The following is a 16794-nucleotide window of genomic DNA, read 5'->3' on the forward strand; positions in this document are numbered from 1 at the left end:
CCGCCGCCCGACCTATAAATCAAGTTCTCCAGATGTAAGGGAACATGTTTGTTTGATAATCAACCATAATCAGATCATCATCTTTATATTTTATTTCAGCGAGAATAAAATTAAAAAATATCCAATGACTCATATTGCAATATGATTTTTTTTTCGACTGCTCGGCCTTATGTTCAATATCCTACATATATATTTCAAAATAGAAGCATGAGCTCAGTCTACACACTTGCCATGTGTAATCTTACATACTTTGATTGCAAAAGAAAGACAACTAGTATTATCACATGATCCCTACGATTATGAAATCTCATCAAAAATAAGGATCTTTCCAAAAATACCTTCATTAAAATTGTATCCAGTGGTTGATAAATGTGTCCAACCCTCTGTCAGAGCTAGAAGCCGCCCCAGCAGCCTGAGAACACCAAGGACAAGCTGCTGTCACGCTGAGTTAGTTAAAGCATTAAGTTTGACCCTCAAACGACCTCGGATTTTGGCAAGAATTCAGAATCTCAAAACCACAAGGACACGCGACCTCCGTCCGGCTCCGGTGACATGTAAGATGCGATCTGTAACCGGGGGGGGGGGGCTGCACGCCTCATAAACAAAGATCACACTCGGCTGCTCGGCGGAGAAGCTGCTGCATGACAGCTCTCCATCACTGTAAGAGGCGGGGACGCTAACACACCACGGTCTGTGCGTGCTAGCTCCGATCTGACGTCCGAAAAGACACTTCCAGTTACTTCTGGCCACGACAGAATCAATCAGCTCAGACCGCCGCGAAGCATTGATCAGGTATCGGTAGTTATGCATCATGATATTGATCAAAGTGAAAGGTTTTCTAGTGAGGGTGTGGTAGAGGGAAGAAGGGGGGGGGGGGCACCTTACAGATCAACAGTATCAACTCTTCTGAGGGATGTTAGGAGCTGCACAGTGGCCCAGACACACACACGTGCACAGCGTTAGCTCCGGTAGCAACACTACACCGAAGATCCCTACAGCGGTCTGACCGAGCCGGAGGAAGAAGACAGTGGAGGCTGATGCTTCTGGAAGCGATGCAACTCCGGAGAAAGCATCCATCTTCTGACATGCTCACTCACACACACACGCGCGCGCACACAAGCATGCACAAAGACACACTTAAACAGCATTCAACCGGCACGCCATTACACCGAAGAGGACTGAAAATACATACAGTCAGGAGGTGATCGAACACACACACACAGACACAGACACACACACACACACACACGGACACTCAGTAAGGCTGAGAGTGAGAGAATGCAAGGCGGGCGGTAAGCTCAGCGTGATCAGCTAGCTTGTGGTGCCGACCCTCCGTGCTAAAATGGTAGATCCCAGATTTCTCCCCATGCAATCTGCCACCAGCAACCATGGAGGCAAAACAGGAAGAAGAGAGGAGAGGAGAAGAGAGGAGGGATGCAGGAACAGAGGAAACATAGCCATTTCCTTTTCCTTCCTCTCCTACAGATAAAGCACACACACACACACACAACCATGAAAAATACATCAACACAGACAAACACACAGGAGGCGGGAGGATGGTGGTGGTACTTACATGAGGACTCTGTGCCGAACATGGCTGGGCCCGGGAGCTGTGATGGACAGAGAGGAGGAGGAGGAGGAGGAGGAGGCGGAGGAGAAGGAGGAAAGAGAGGAGAGGGAAAGGGGAGGGTAAGAGAGAGAAGGGGAGAGAGAGAGAGAGAGAAGGGGAGGGGGGGGGGTTGATGAGCAGGCAGCTACACAGCGGGGGTCATCAAAGCAACACAATGCAGCCAGCCGGCCGTCGCTGCCTCCCAGACGGCCAGATGCCCCAGCTCCGCTATCCGTCGCTGCTTTAAAAGCCCTCCTCCACACACACGCACGCGCTCAGTTAGTCCAGCCGCACAAAAAACAAAAAAACAACAAAACAACAAAAAAACAAAAACAACAAGAGGCCTTGTGGTGGATTGGAACAATAAATAAATATAAAACAAAAAAATACGAGCAGAAATCCTTCCTAGCCGAGGAAAAACTGTGGTCAGATCCAGACACGGAGACGTGGTTGTGGCTAGTTATCGCATCTCTCCCTCTTTCTGCAGTCTATATCCTCCTCCTCATCCTCTCCTCTCCGTCACTCTCTCGCTTCTCATTCCACTGTAGGATTTACTAATGAAAAGAGAGAGAGAGAGAAGGGGGGGAGGGAGAGAGCAAGAGAGAGGCTTTCCCAGAGAGAGAGCGAGAGCGAGAGAGAGAGAGAGAGAGAGAGAGAGAAAGAGAATGGGGGAGTGAAAAACTGAAAATCTGGTGAGGAGCTGCTGCTGCAGCCGCTGTAAGACAATAGCTATGCAAACAGAAAGTGACGTCAGGACGGGGGGGAGCTGTAAAAAGACTGACTGACTACCGCTGCTGCTAGATGGAGAGAGAGAGAGAGAGAGAGAGAGAGAGAGAGACGGAGGGAGGGAGGTAAGGAGGGGGAGGGAGAAAGAAACAAGGAGAAACAGGGAGGGGGAGATGGAAAAAGAGGGAGTGCAAGAGAGTAGAGAGGGGCAGAAGCAAAAAAGGGGATGAAGAAAGGAGGAAGGAGGGCAAGAGGATGTGAGAGCGGAGAAGAGGAGGTACGTAAGGGAAGGAAGGAACGAAGAAGAGAGAGAGGGAGGGCAAGATGGAGGAGAGGGGGGGCAGATAAAGAGATACGGAGGGGGAGGAGGAGGAAGGCAGCTGGAGCTGAGGGGGCACAGGAGAAAAAGAGTGGGAAGCAGGCCAATCAAAATGGTTTGTCCACCATTTGTTTTTCTGCACACACACACACACACACACACACACACACACACACACACACACACACACACACACACACACACACCTGGCCATCAGGGAGACAGAAAACACATCTCCCGCTGTAATCACATTATCATCAACAAAACCTGCGTTTAAGGTAAAAGAAAAGAGAAAATAATTGTCACATTAAATCTCGTTGCAGTAAATGTTTCATTTTCATTCAACATTTAACAACAGACACATTTTTAGATTAGACAGAAAAATCTAAAGGGTGTGAGCTGTCACTGCTTTTAAATGACTAAAGTCTCAAGTCTTTTTACCTCATGCACAAACCACATCACATGTACGCAGGTGTGTTGTAAACATATTTCCAAACATGCAATGCACACAGAATTCATTTAACTGGACGCACAGCCAAAGGCAGATTAATGGCAAAATAAGGAAATAGCAGCAAGAAAGTGCCCAAGAAATTAAATTCCAGCGGATGTACGATGTAAAATTACAATTAAACATGAAGGTTTAATTGTAATTGGACGTGGAAATTATGTAAACGGAACATAAACAAATGTCAACGGTAATGGTGCTGCACATTTTAATGAGGTACCTATTTTGCTAGGTGTTAGCACCACCAAATATGATCTCATACACATACTAACCTATTTAATTTTTTATTTTTTTTTGCATTATTTTGCAAAACACAAACAGTATTCAGGACATCTGAACCTCTTCAGAGCTCTAAATCTAAATGATTCAAGTTTTCCTGCCTCTTTCTGGATGCATGGACACACTGATGTGAACCTGCTGCCAGTGATAAGTCTCATTATTGATGCGTACTGTAAAACTTTAATGGAGACTGGAGCACGGAGCCTTTAAATGTAGTAAAAACAAATATAAAGTGCACACATAACCCGGTGTGCTGCGCAGCAGTGGTGCAGCAGTGGGGCCTGCGGTGAGCGTGTGAATGAATGGGTACAGTAGTGGCCGGGTCCATACAACAGCCTGCTAACCTAAATAGATGGGAGGTCAGCCGGACGTCCTCGTGGGCCCCGCTGCGAATCTGGGGGGTGAAGCTAGCTAGCATGTGGATTAGCTCGGCTGCTGAATAGAGGAGCGTGTACCGATGGAGGCCTCTGTTCTTTTGTGTCTCAAACCCAGTCGCCCTCCTCCTCCTCCTCCTCCTCCTCCTCCTCTCCCCACGTCTTTGTGCCCCAAGCACAGGCAAGAGACCCCTGCTCTAACTCCTGCTACACTGCAAGAAATATCTGTTTTTTTTTGTTTTTTTTTTTTTTAACAGGCACAATCTGGTTATTGCATTGGGATAATTTCACAAATTTCCAATCAAAGTCATCTTTGTCCAGATGTTGAAGTCCAGCTGTGTTTACTGGAGCATCGACACGTGTTTTAGACACTTTATACCATGTATCATGTCACCTGGTGGACGTGGAGCACAGACTAATCCTTCACTGTAGGTAAAAATGTGACTTCCTGTATCTGAATTTCAACTACGGACACATTTTAACAGTTTACACTGAGTTAATTGACTTTTAGAAACTCCCATACACTCCTGTTTCATGATAGCAATAAAGTGACGTTGCTTGTTTTATGTTTAGATTTTTACACTTGTTGTCAATGACAGTGAATCGGAGTTATCTCACTCTGTGCTGGCAGGTTTTAAGACTGCAGCAGACTTGTAAAGATGAATGATGTTTGCAGTGCGCCGACTCTCCCTCCCAACCTCACTAAAGACTTCTCCTGGGGTTGTGTTAATTACACGAGGGGACTCTCTCACAATCGCTCCGGTGAGAGGTGAGGAGGAAGTGAGCAGGGATCTGTGTGAGATATATATATATATATAAAAAATATCCCATCTGTTATATCACATTCAGTCTGATCCGCTCTCATGCCACCTTTTCACAAGTTCTGCCCCTGATCTGATCGGCACTGATATGATCTGAACGGGGATCACCAGCTCAGACGGGGCGCTGTAAGTGTAGCTGGGATAATCACTGAGGAAGGCAGGAGTTATTTTGTTTGCAAAAATCCATTTTAACTCCCACCTGGTTTTCTTATTAGAAGCAACTGGATACTGAAAAACGCACCAAGGTTTTTCACTGTCTCTTTGTACTACTGCTACAGTACCTGCGAGTGCAGCTTCGGCCCAACGTCACATGCTTCACCGAGGAAACACATGCATGTGCTCAAACGACTTAATTCAATTCATAAACCTGAAGCCAGAACAAGAGCCCATTCAGCAGCTGCAAAATTCAGCAGAGGTTTTCACCTGATTTAAGCTAATTTAGTGACTGAATGAACTAAATGGACATTTGGCAGCAGAGCGCTCAGGGGTTTGGACCACTGTACATTTTTAGAATTTCTTTTTTTGACAGAGGAATTTAAACAAAATGCAATTCTCTGCACGTTTATTGTATTTGTTGTGATTGTGATATCTGTCATGTACCGGTACTCTCCAGTTAAAGAGGTGTGGTTACACACCCTGCTCTCTCCGCCACACTGATGATTAGGATGCAAACGCATCGCCATAACAGCGGTGAAGCCCTGGTGAATGGAGGTGCTAATTGAGTCAGACACTGAGTAATGAAACAACGCTGTCGCTCAGTGAATGCTTTACTTAAAACAGTGCTCCACCGCCGCCTCCTTTCAGCGGCACTGCATTCATGAGCCGTTTATTTCCCGAACAATGCACACCTCACCCCGCCCCCGCTTCCATCGCAAAGTACCACCCAAAAAAAAAAAAAAAGAAAAAGCATCTCTTCCTGGTTGCTAGGTAACTGAAAATAAGCGTGAGAGGAGTGTGGCCATCCTTCAGGAGTGCGAGGAAAAATGAGGAGAGGGATAAAAGGGAGGAGGGAAGAGGAGGACGGTCTATTAGAGAATGCCATGACAAAATACTCCAGAAGACTTGATGTTGGCACGAGTGTTTTTGACGATGAGGCGAGAGGAGGCGCAAGTCGTGAAAGCCGAGCGTCACAAAGAACCAAAATGTTCAATATTTAAATTTTTCTATCTGGCTCGAGTGCCTCAAGCTACATCCCATCCTTGACTTATGTCACAGCGACTGATCACTGTTCAGCAGCACAGATACTCCACAGATAAATTATGTCCATGTACAAACATGGTCTAAAAGGAGAACTGGAGCAGAACAGCACCTTTGTCTTTAGGCCACAGTGTCCAGCTCCTCCTAAAATCCACCAGCTCCAGACATTTTAGGACCAGTGTCACAAAAAACATCCCACTGACGTTTCCACTGGAGCGGGCAAACCACCCAGCCAGAGGCATGTGTGCTGGTGGTCAGATTTAGCAAATAACCGCTGGTCATTTCCTGACCTGATGAGAATGAATTTACCAGCACTCAAAACGAGCTGGTGTGAAAAAAAACAAAAAACAGATTGTGCCCACCACATCCACTGTGCAGACAACAGCAGGGATTGCCAGTCTTTTGATAACCACACAATCGTCCCCTCTCCCCCCCCCCCCCCCCCCCCCCCCACTTTCAGAGGAACCAGTCTCTGCCACAAAAGGAAGGTCAGCGAAGGCTTTGATTACCTCCGCCGGGTCACAATTCAAACGCAGCGGCACCATTCAACTAAGTGGGTCAGGGAACGCTGTGGCTGTCGCTGCTGACACCAGCTGGTCAAAACTGGGTACTATGCTTCCTCTGCCTCCCAGAGCTGCTTCTATCAGACCGCTGAGGCATGGACGAGCAATGAAATCAACTGAATTACAGTCTACTGGCCTGAGAGCGAGACAGTTGAGTACGGATGTTAAAAACAATAAATCAAAACCCCAAATTGGATCAAAACTATTACGGCTGAAACTGCGGACTAAATTTTCCTTCGCTTTTAACATCAACTGATCTGAATTAGTGTACGTCGGGGCCTGACCACAATGCTCCCGAGCACCATTAATAAATAACTTCAAAGACTGAAACCCAATGAAGTGAATGCACAGAGGAAAAAGGCTTGCTAACAGGCAGGGGGGAGTGGACTGTCACTTCTTCTACAGCAGCTCCTCCGAGGAGCTGGACTAATCTGACTCGGTCCAGAGAAGCTAAGCTAAACTCTATCCAGGAAACGATTGCTAAAGCACATCTTCTCTTTTTCCAGCTTCAATCTCACACACTTAAGGTGATAAATGTACAAACAAAAAATCACTTAATTGAATGTGATGATAGGAAACCTTCTGGTATAGGACGACCGATCACCGGTCAGAACGAATGTGGCTTGAGGTGTAAAAGTGCTTTGAGTGATCAATAACACCAGAAAAGTGCAGCCTATCATTTGGTATTTTGGACCATATTCAGAATCTGTTGAATATTCAAGATTTAATTTTGTAATGACTGTCGTTACACTCATCCAAACCTGGGAAAGCCCGGTTCAACCACATTTTCCCTTTTGCCACTAACCAGTTCCACTTGCACAACCAGGGTTTCGTGTGCACGCCTCACTCTCAGTGCATCACCTGACAACTCACACACATCAAAAAGAATATGAAGACTTCCTGATACAACCTTCAATTGAAGTATTAGAAAATAAATAAATCTGTTGACATCTTTAAAATGTCAATTATATTTCATGCATTTATGAGTTTAGTTTGTGGAAGCAACAACTGTTTGACTGACTGATTTGTCCATGTTGTCTGTTCTACGTTTGATTCCTTTACCACTCCTTTTCCCACTGTATATTTCTCTCCATGAACAACTAACAGCTCATGATGCACTGGCCCAATATACTGAACCACTACACTGCACTGCAGGATTGCTCATGTTAAACTGCATAGAGCCTGAGGGAATGTAAAGCACCCTGGATTAGATGTGTGGCAGAATTTCCCTAGACAAAACACAAAACTGCAATCACTAAACATACTTTCTGACAAAAATGTAAAAGAACATACCCGGTGAGTGCCTCAGTCTGCTATCACACAGATTCTTGTTAGATTAGTCAAGATAGTTTGCATTGATTCAAATATGTGCAGGCAGTCAAATGTGAAGTATCTCAAGTCCATTTAAATAGGAGCCAGTGGCCATGTCATTAATCAAACTGTCCCTCTATGCAAAGCAGGAAGCCAGGATGAGGAACAGAGGGTGGGGTGGTGGTGGTGGTGGTGGTGGTGGAGGGGAATTAGCCACCTGCTTCATGTTAGCAACCCCTGGCTGTGGCCGTTAGCCTTGTGTGATTAACTAATCTCTTTGGCATGTAACCAACTATTACACAGACTTTATTTCCTGTTTAGCTGCTAAGGCCAGCAGCACCTGAGGTCAGTGTGCTGCTGTGGTGGAATCACAAAAGGTTCTGCTTTCATCATTTAGCCAGCCTTGCTGTAAAAAAATAAAATAACAAAAAATGTTTGCCTCATTAGCTGCAGAACAGAACAGCCCAGCTTCGGCTCTTCTGCCAAAACTTCCAGAGTAACTTGTGAATGGTGAACCGAAAAAATGTTTCTGTGAATGTGGGGTGGAAGATGTAGACTGGGAGTCTATCTTCTGGAAGTCTTATCTGCTCTAAAAAATTTATAGCAGCTGGTGAACACTGAAGTTGTGTCCTGTTAACAAAGAGCCGAGTTCCTTGCACTGCTGCTAAGACCAAATCTGCTGCACACAAACATTGCGAAAAATTTGTTGTTGCCTGCATCGTGGACACGTTTGATGAGTTGGTGTATTTCTCAAGGAATTCCCCTTTAAACAAAACAGAATATAACAGGCTGGTCTGTTCCCGTGTAGTTAAAGATGACACCGTTGGTACAGAATCTCCCTCTTCCTGCAAAGTCTATTTCTCAACTTTGACTAAGCAAAATCACTTTAAGCTATGAGTCTCTGAGCTTCTCCTTATCTGCTTCTCATTGTTCGCGAACGCTATAAATCTAGTGAGCGGAATCCATGTTGGATGTAGTGGCTGTTACCTGGATTCACCTCATCCCTGTACCTCAGCAGCAGAGTGTCTCTGACATTTTGTAGAGTCAGGGGTGCCTACGCAGCAGCCCTGACCTTTCCCTCACTTGGCCAGAGCCCTGACTGGCACGGTGGGTCAGATATTAGAGAGCTAGCTGTGTTCGGGCTTTGGAGTGTTTGCCCTGAATTACCACTTTGGGAACTTGAAGGTGCAAAAAGTCTGAAAGGGCAATCGAGGCTTTCTACTGTGGATGATCTCAGTGGGTACAGCACTCAGTGAATGCAGGGAGAAAAATGAATGAAAAACAAGAGTTTGACTGTGGATTTTTCTCCAGGCTGGGGCAGGGGCAGGGGCAGGGGCAGTCTGCCCCCGTCAAAGGTAGGGCAAACATTTCTGGCTGAGATCATGTTACCAAAGCGGTGTACAGGTTCTAAATAAAGGTTCCTGACCAGTCTGATCTGGCTTTGAGTCTGTGCGTGTCACATCGTTCAGCTCGCTCACTGGGTTTTTAAAATCCCAAACTTTTGTTCTGCACCTTGATTCTGGACTGGACTGTAACACTTAGGTCACTGTGATGTATGGACAATGTTTACTGCCTCATTGAACTGTGACATGTCCAATAAATCTGCCCATACTTTCCCAGTCTTATTTGTGTGTTTTCCAAAGACCACCCCTCGCTTGCAGAGCTGTTCAATGACCTTTTATATGGAGGCTTCACCGCCTCATCCCTGGCTGACAATGTTGGAATCTTTTTCCAGCGAAAAAATCTGTATGAAAAAAATAAAATAAAATCCAATCTTCAAAAGGAGATTTCATTTCTATTTCTGATGCATAAATTAATTCTCTGGGGAATACGAAGCCTGGGAAAAATGCCCTGCAGAAAGTGTCTGAACCCAGATACAAGTGATCAAGTTATCAGCATCCCAACATTCTCCACAAGAAAAAACATTAAGACACTTCGTAGGCCATTTCTTCAATTGCAGCGCTGCTCGAATAGTCACTGAGGGCTACTAGCAGCTGATATGTTACTGCAAAATGTTCTGTATATCCCCGTTTATGCTCTGACCTTTTGAGCCTGGTGGCAACACATCAAAATTACGACGCCCATTCCAGAGTCCAGGACCAATCATTTACAGCAACTGAGCCACAAACATCTTATTGCTGAGTCAAGGCAATCTACACAATTATGAGTGGGGTCTAGCTTCTTTCCACTCAGCTCAGTTCAACATCCAATTTGCAAATTCAACCTGATCTTCAAGTGACTGAAAGGAAATGTCGCTGTGAGAATTTGTGAGATGGATGAACGCAACACAAACTCTGCATTGTAAGCATTACAGGATGTAGATGTATAGCTCAAGCCAATATCTAGATTATTATGTAGATTGGCAAATCAGGGAGGTGATGATAATGGGTGACGCTGCAGTTTCTAACTGCACAGCGACGCGCGTGCTGACGTAGGCCTCAACGCGACTCCATCAAAACAGATCTGACTCTCTTCTCCAGAACTTTATTCACCAAATGTTTTTGGCTATCTCACCCTCATCAGTGTGGTTTCTGAAAATTTTTCTAGTTTCCTTTCACACAGTTAGTCATGGGACTCAGAGCTCACCAAAGATACGAGGTGTGTTATTGTATCTATGAGCCATATAAATGAGCCTTTACTTGTGCGATGTGTTTTATTTTTGTTTGATGATCAAAAACATATCACTAACATACCTTATATAATGTATACTAAAACTAGATGACAGTATACATTTAACACCTTCTTTTGTGATGAAGAACACTTTATAAAAAGGTGCAGTAACAATCTTTAAAGGTCCCGTATTTTACACTTTCCCAGTGTTTTATTTGAAGTGTTGATCCATGAGAAGATGTATTTGTGGTTTTAAGAACCAAAAACCATCTCAACGTAGTTTTACATCTCCTTTCAGGTTGTGATGGTAGATCCCGGTGGTCGGAGCTTGGGGCATGGGTGAGGGCAGTGACTGCTTTGTTTTGACATCACAAAGTTACAGGAAGTCCTGACGCCTGCTTTTAAGGCTCAGTTTTCTGAATACAAGCTGTGTGCGTTTTTCTCTGTGTATTTTCTCTTAATATAGAACCTAGGTCCTGATTTATAATCAAACAACAAATGGACATCTCCCTTTATATAATATGGGACCTTCGAGAAAAGCTCTCGATATCAATGATTTAAATGTAAGCCTAAATGTAATGTGAGGATTCTGCTGACTAATATGCATTTCCAGGCTGTGACTAACTGAGGAAACCTCAAGTTGAGAAGAATCACTCTGAGCCATCCGAGACGTCAACAGTGAACGACAGATATAAGTATTAGTTCATCAGAATCAAGGAACCTGCACTTGACCCCTGACGCATACACAGGAAGCTACATGTACACATACCTCTACAGATACAGATTTAGCCACTGTCAGCAGCTTTAGTGAACCACAGTGCAATGCAGCCACGTACTAAGCTGCATTTTGAGTTAGCGGCATGACTTTCACCCTCTTATTATTTCTATGGAAACGGGTCTTTCCACATACACTCACAGATCCACAGCTGCACAATGTTGTAAAACTGATGAGCTCATTATCTGGTCAGCGCAATATTTACACAGGAAATTTAACATTAGAGTGAACTCAAAAGTGCTGTAACTTTAGATCATATGATTTCTCAATTTGGATCATTTACCTGATTTTATTTGTTTCCTGTGTTCCAGTTGGCTAAACATAGACACAAGGTTATGAATATACCTTTTTCTGACTGCTGAAAACCCTCCAGAGATCTCAAGTAAAACATAAATGCAGAATTGTTTTGTTGTCTCTCAAAGGAGCCGGGGACTTTACTTCTTAAAACTGTTTTTTTTTTATATACATATTCAGAAACCACCAAGGAAGATATTAATCGAAAGAGGACACCAGAAAACAGCAGTCTTTTATCGACACAAAGACGCCACACAACATGATGGTTGTGAGTTAAGGACACAAGTCTTGCTTTATTCGCCAAGGGGGATCCATCTCTCTCTTCTGCTGTTATTAAAACTACTGCTTTTGCTTTTACCACCTCAGGGGGATGCAACAACACCAGCAAGCAAATCCTCTGGGGGACGTCCAACGTAATTCTGGGAAATGCAAGAAACCACAAGAGAGCGAGAAAGCGGCTGGTGTGACAATCTGCTGATTGTTTTAAGGTGGAATCCCAACGTTGAAGGATTTTTCATTGTAAAGGGGGAAAGAGGAACTAAGAAGACACATCAAGTCATATACTGATGTTAACTAGGAAGCGGAAGTGAAAGTGTGTTATCAGTGTCACTCTCACTTTAGGGTCTGTAACAGTAGGCGGGTAGTGAGCAGCTGCGGCTTTTCAGTTCAATCCAACTACACGCGATGAAGTTAACTGCAATAAGACTGTCAGTACTGAGGGATTACCTGCATTACTTTAGTCAAATCTGATAAGGAGGAGGAAACTATATATAACCAAGGTCATAAACTCCAGTTTTTTCCTCCATGATATTATGCCAACAGTACATATTTGTCCGTCCTAAACTACATAAACATTACACAGTTCAGAAGAGCAAATCTGACATACAAGCAGCGCTGAAAAGGTTCATTTGACTATGAAAACATGCTGCTGTTGTAGACAGTGTAAGGGATTTACATTGTGACGCACCAGCTAATGACTGGTTTACTACAACAATATATAGAGATTTTTTATTTACCATAAACTGAAGGAGAATTAATTTAAGTATGTGCTACTTTAAAAGTCTGATAAGACTGTAAAACACTAGATTTAATCAATACATTCACATATTATTGCCTGGGTAGTCCAAGCTGTACATGCATACAGTATGTGGTGCTGGGCAGGTGTTTTCGGACCCTGCCTGGTTGTGTGGACAGTATTAAGATTGCGTTACAGGATGCCACAAGCACAGTAAAATGGTTTTGGATTTAAAACACGATAACAATGATAAACATTAGTGGTCACAATATCTATCAAGTTAAAGCTATTACAAGTTTAGCCATAATCCTGAAGATGTGATAAAAACAGCAGAAAGGTCATTATTGCTCAAGGATTGCTTCATATCTTCCATTTAGAAGAGCTGCATAGAATTTTGTCTATTCCCAGAAATAACTACTTATGATAACGATACATGCTGCTGGTGGGTAGGCAATATGATCACAGCTCGATTAACTGATGATAATATATCTGTCAGGGTTCAGCCATTTTTAATAACTCTAAAGAACTGGAAATAATCCAGATCATCTCCTATACGTTTCCAGACCTGTGCAGGATGACTGAGGTTTGTCACACTGCCAATATAAGGGAGGCGTCAGCTGGGTACATACTGTACATTAACACCTTTCTGTGCAAGAAGTGACAAGGTGACAATCAGCAGCAGAGAAGCCTCACTTAAACCCGACACATAAACCTCCAAGCATCCCTGCTTTGGGTTATGACTGTCCACATACACACACACATACACACACACAGATAGCATGCACACTATTATTAAGACTCCTCAACAAGCCTGTGTGTGCCTAAAGGCTCTCCCGCCGTCTCTAGATCCAGCCAGCTGGCTTGCTGAAAGAGCACATTCTTCCATCTACTGCTCAGCACACAGTCACAGGAGACTCATCACTGGCTGCTGTGAGAGCAAGGAGACATATAATGCCAACTAGACCGCTGAGCCGACGCTGACTGCCCAGCAGAGGCGAACACTTGAGGTCCACAGGGGCTTAACAAGCAGCGGTAAACTTGAGATCAAAGTTAGGGCTTTCATTTATTGATTTTTTTTTTTTATGACTTTGCTTACAGTGCATCACTAACAGAAGGGTTTTTCCCTCCCCTTCTGTTAGCAAAGGCAAAACTTGGCAAAGAGACGGGATGAAGTAATGGCACCGGGACACACGGTTGGCATTGTAAACTCTGCAGCAACATATAAGAGATATTGCATTGACTCACCATGGAGAGGATTAAAAACAATACAACGCTCTGATCCCTTGACTTGACTTAAGGTGCCGGATGAGGGAAAGTGATTACGTGCTGGTTGGGAATATCCCACTGATGCCCTAATGCGCATTTAACATTACCCACGCAGGTTTTCCGAGCATGATGATTTCCATTTAAACTTGGCTAAGTGTTAGCCACTCATCCTGCTAGCTAAGTGCTAACGTGAGCCGGCTAACGTTTGCAAAAACGTTAAAACTTTAAATAAACACACCGTGAATTGCAGCGTTAGGAGAGGGGGATTAGTTAAAGCGACATGTGTGAGAGAGCTTACCTCAATTGGTGTGTGTGAGAAACCCGGTTAAAGCCTCTCTCGTAGCTAGCATTTCTTCCAGCAGCAGTTCAACATGTGTCTAGTATCCAGCAGCGGCGGACTGTCTGTGTGTAGACGTGTCTGCGTTAGCTAACAGTTACCAGTTAGCCACCGGCTCGCTAACCTGGACAGTTAGCTCCGTCCGCCTCAGGATGTCGCTGTCACTGTCACCGTACCTGTTTACCTGTGTCTCAAGGTAGGTCCAACCTAAAAGACACCCAAAATGGATCTTATAAGACATTATTATATATATTTTTTGTTTTATAAAACATGACAAAATACATAAATAAACAGTCGTTAGCAGCACCCCACAATGAGACTAGCATTAGCAAGTGGTGAACTGTTTGTTAAACTGTAGATAGATAGATAGATCGATAGATAGATAGATAGATCGATAGATAGATAGATCGCAAAGGGAAATTGCAGTAGCCACTTAATATAAATTACAAAAGCAATGAGGTAGGTATATGACTAACTAGGATAATCAAAACGTCCGTACAATAACTAATTGCACTAAATAAAGTATGTCTCAATGTCGGTTAAAAACACCCGAAATGGATATATAAAAATAAAACATTATCATAATTCTTTAGCTATATAAAACGTGAGAAAATACATAAATAAAATACATCCTGTTAGGAGCACCTCACAATGAGACTAGCAGTAGCAAGTGATAGATGTAAGTAAATGACAACATTGTTATCAAAGGCTAAATTCAATACAATAACTACATTGTCTAAACAAAATATACCAATATAAAAAATGAATGTAAAAAGTTGAACAAATAGACAAAAGATAGAACCATAACAATTTTGTGTGTGCTGAATATACACTGTACAATATAAATGGTATGATAATATAATCAGAAAATGAAAGCGGTGAATCAGGCAGGGCAACACTGGTGGAAGATTTTATATAAACTTCATATGAATAAAATAAAGTTTGATATTGCAGATAAAAAAGACTTTTCAGACAAAAAATCATAACAGCAACATCTTTCTTCACAAGTAGAGATCAGTTGTTTTTTTCTCGGCTGCACCAACGCTGGCTCTTCATCACAATGACTTATGAAATACTAGTGGGATTATTTTCTCTGTTCTTCTGCCTCCTCACAGATCAATACAATCCTCTCACTGACTTTAGTTAGGTACTGGGTAAAAGCAGTACTGTTGCTCCTCGAGTCTGACTTGTACTAAGATGTGTTTTCTTCAGTTGGATTCACTTATTTTAAAAGCAATGCTGTCCTTAAAATTATGCCATTAAAATTCGTTAAATTGATTTATCTGTAATTTAATCCAAAATCTGCACTTCATATTCAAACCTGCAAAAACAGGGATCAATACCAACTTACATTTACAGTATCCTCATCATCCTGCACATAAAACCACAATTTACATCTATGGTATATTACAAGTCCTGCTTGGTAATTATGTGTACACTGTGTTTTGATACTGTTTTTTTTACTGGTAAATAACAAACCTGATTTGGAGTTGGTAAATTGGTAATTGTGTTAAATTACTAATCAGTAAATTAATTCAGTCAGTTCCTGTGTCTTATTCGAGACCTTCAGTGTCCACCATCAAGGAGAGATTTGATCCGTAGTGACTGTGTGGTCTTATCTAACAAATTAAATCTGTTAAATGCTTTAAATGTTTTAATACGACGTGAAGTGAAATACTTCCTGTAGTGTAATACAGCTGTGAGGACCTCAAAGAACCCTATTACAGCCTGAGTTTGTAATATATATTATTAATTTTTAATGCCTGTATCACAATGAAGGGTATCAGAAATTATGAGTGAGTCAGTAAATAGAAAATTTGTCATTTAATCCAACATAATTGTGACTGAATTACAATTACTCTCATGGAAATAAATCACCAAACTGACAGACAGGATGTTTCATACAGGTATATATTACAATGTGCCTTGTTATTATATAATACAGTCAGGTTCTGTTTTTTTTTTTTTTAATAAAAATAAGCACTGAAGGAGAAAGTGATACTTTTTGTTTTTATTGTAAATTGGACATTATGCACATTACTTAGCGATTGATGACTTTTGTTAATTAAGCTTGTTAGGTGGTCACAGAACTCCCTGCGCTGAGTGAGAGTTCAGAGGATGTCAAGTCAAGAAGGCAATTTAGCCAGGAGCACTGCAAGCTTGAGATCTCACATACAGGACAAACGGTGAGGGGAGTACCAAAATGAAGGAACAAGAACATTGAGTGGCTGACAGTGGTTGACTGCTTGTGCCAAAGTTACCAGTCAATGAACACAAAGAACCTTTCTTTTTTTTTCTTCTTCTTCTTTTTTCGTTGACCGTATGGGACATTAACCGTGAAGTGAAGGGAGTCATTCTTTTCAGCCATAATATCTGAGCTCTTTAGTAAATTGCAGACAAAATTCTCCCAGAAATCATTTGTTTCACCATCATTGCAAATTTAAACCGTTTTTTAGCAGGTCAAATAAAAGGTATGGTCTCACTGACACAATAAATATTGCACACGTGATATTGTACTTTATAAGGGTGTTTTTGCATACAAGTGTCCGCCCCCTTTCCTATGTCTTGTAATCTTTACTCAAGTTATAGTTTCCCAAATACGATTATCATCATAGATTCAATATACAGTGGAGTTAACTGTGTCTGTATAAAAACAAAATAACATCGATAAAAGGAGACATCCAATGTGTAAGGTGACATCTGACTATGAGACCAAACCTTTCTTTGCCCCTGTTTCTCTAATTTTTGTACAAAGACGATACAACTATCCAGTCATGCAACGTTGTTTGGGAG

General features: G+C 42.6%; 1 protein-coding gene across 4 annotated transcripts in view; it reads right to left on the reverse strand.

Annotated features, from left to right (window-relative positions):
- LOC111672158 (suppressor of tumorigenicity 7 protein homolog) overlaps positions 1-14107 on the reverse strand; it is a 49990-nt gene extending 35883 nt beyond the window's left edge. The window contains exons 1-2 of one of the 4 annotated variants that reach the window (XM_023429484.2): positions 13963-14107; positions 1574-1610 (exon numbers count right to left, since the gene is read on the reverse strand). In XM_023429484.2, coding sequence (XP_023285252.1) covers positions 1574-1595 — 22 coding nt within the window. In that variant the 5' untranslated portion in view covers positions 1596-1610; positions 13963-14107. Of the gene's footprint in view, positions 1-1573; positions 2217-13962 lie in introns of all 4 variants that reach the window. The other 3 variants (XM_087180166.1, XM_087180165.1, XM_087180168.1) reach the window with 3 other exon arrangements.
- Between the last annotated feature and the right edge of the window lie 2687 nt (positions 14108-16794).

The sequence above is a fragment of the Seriola lalandi genome, unplaced genomic scaffold, assembly GCF_002814215.2.
Source record: "Seriola lalandi dorsalis isolate HSWRI2012SDOR001 ecotype SW California unplaced genomic scaffold, Sedor1 jcf7180002054894, whole genome shotgun sequence".
NCBI classification, from domain to species: domain Eukaryota; kingdom Metazoa; phylum Chordata; class Actinopteri; order Carangiformes; family Carangidae; genus Seriola; species Seriola lalandi.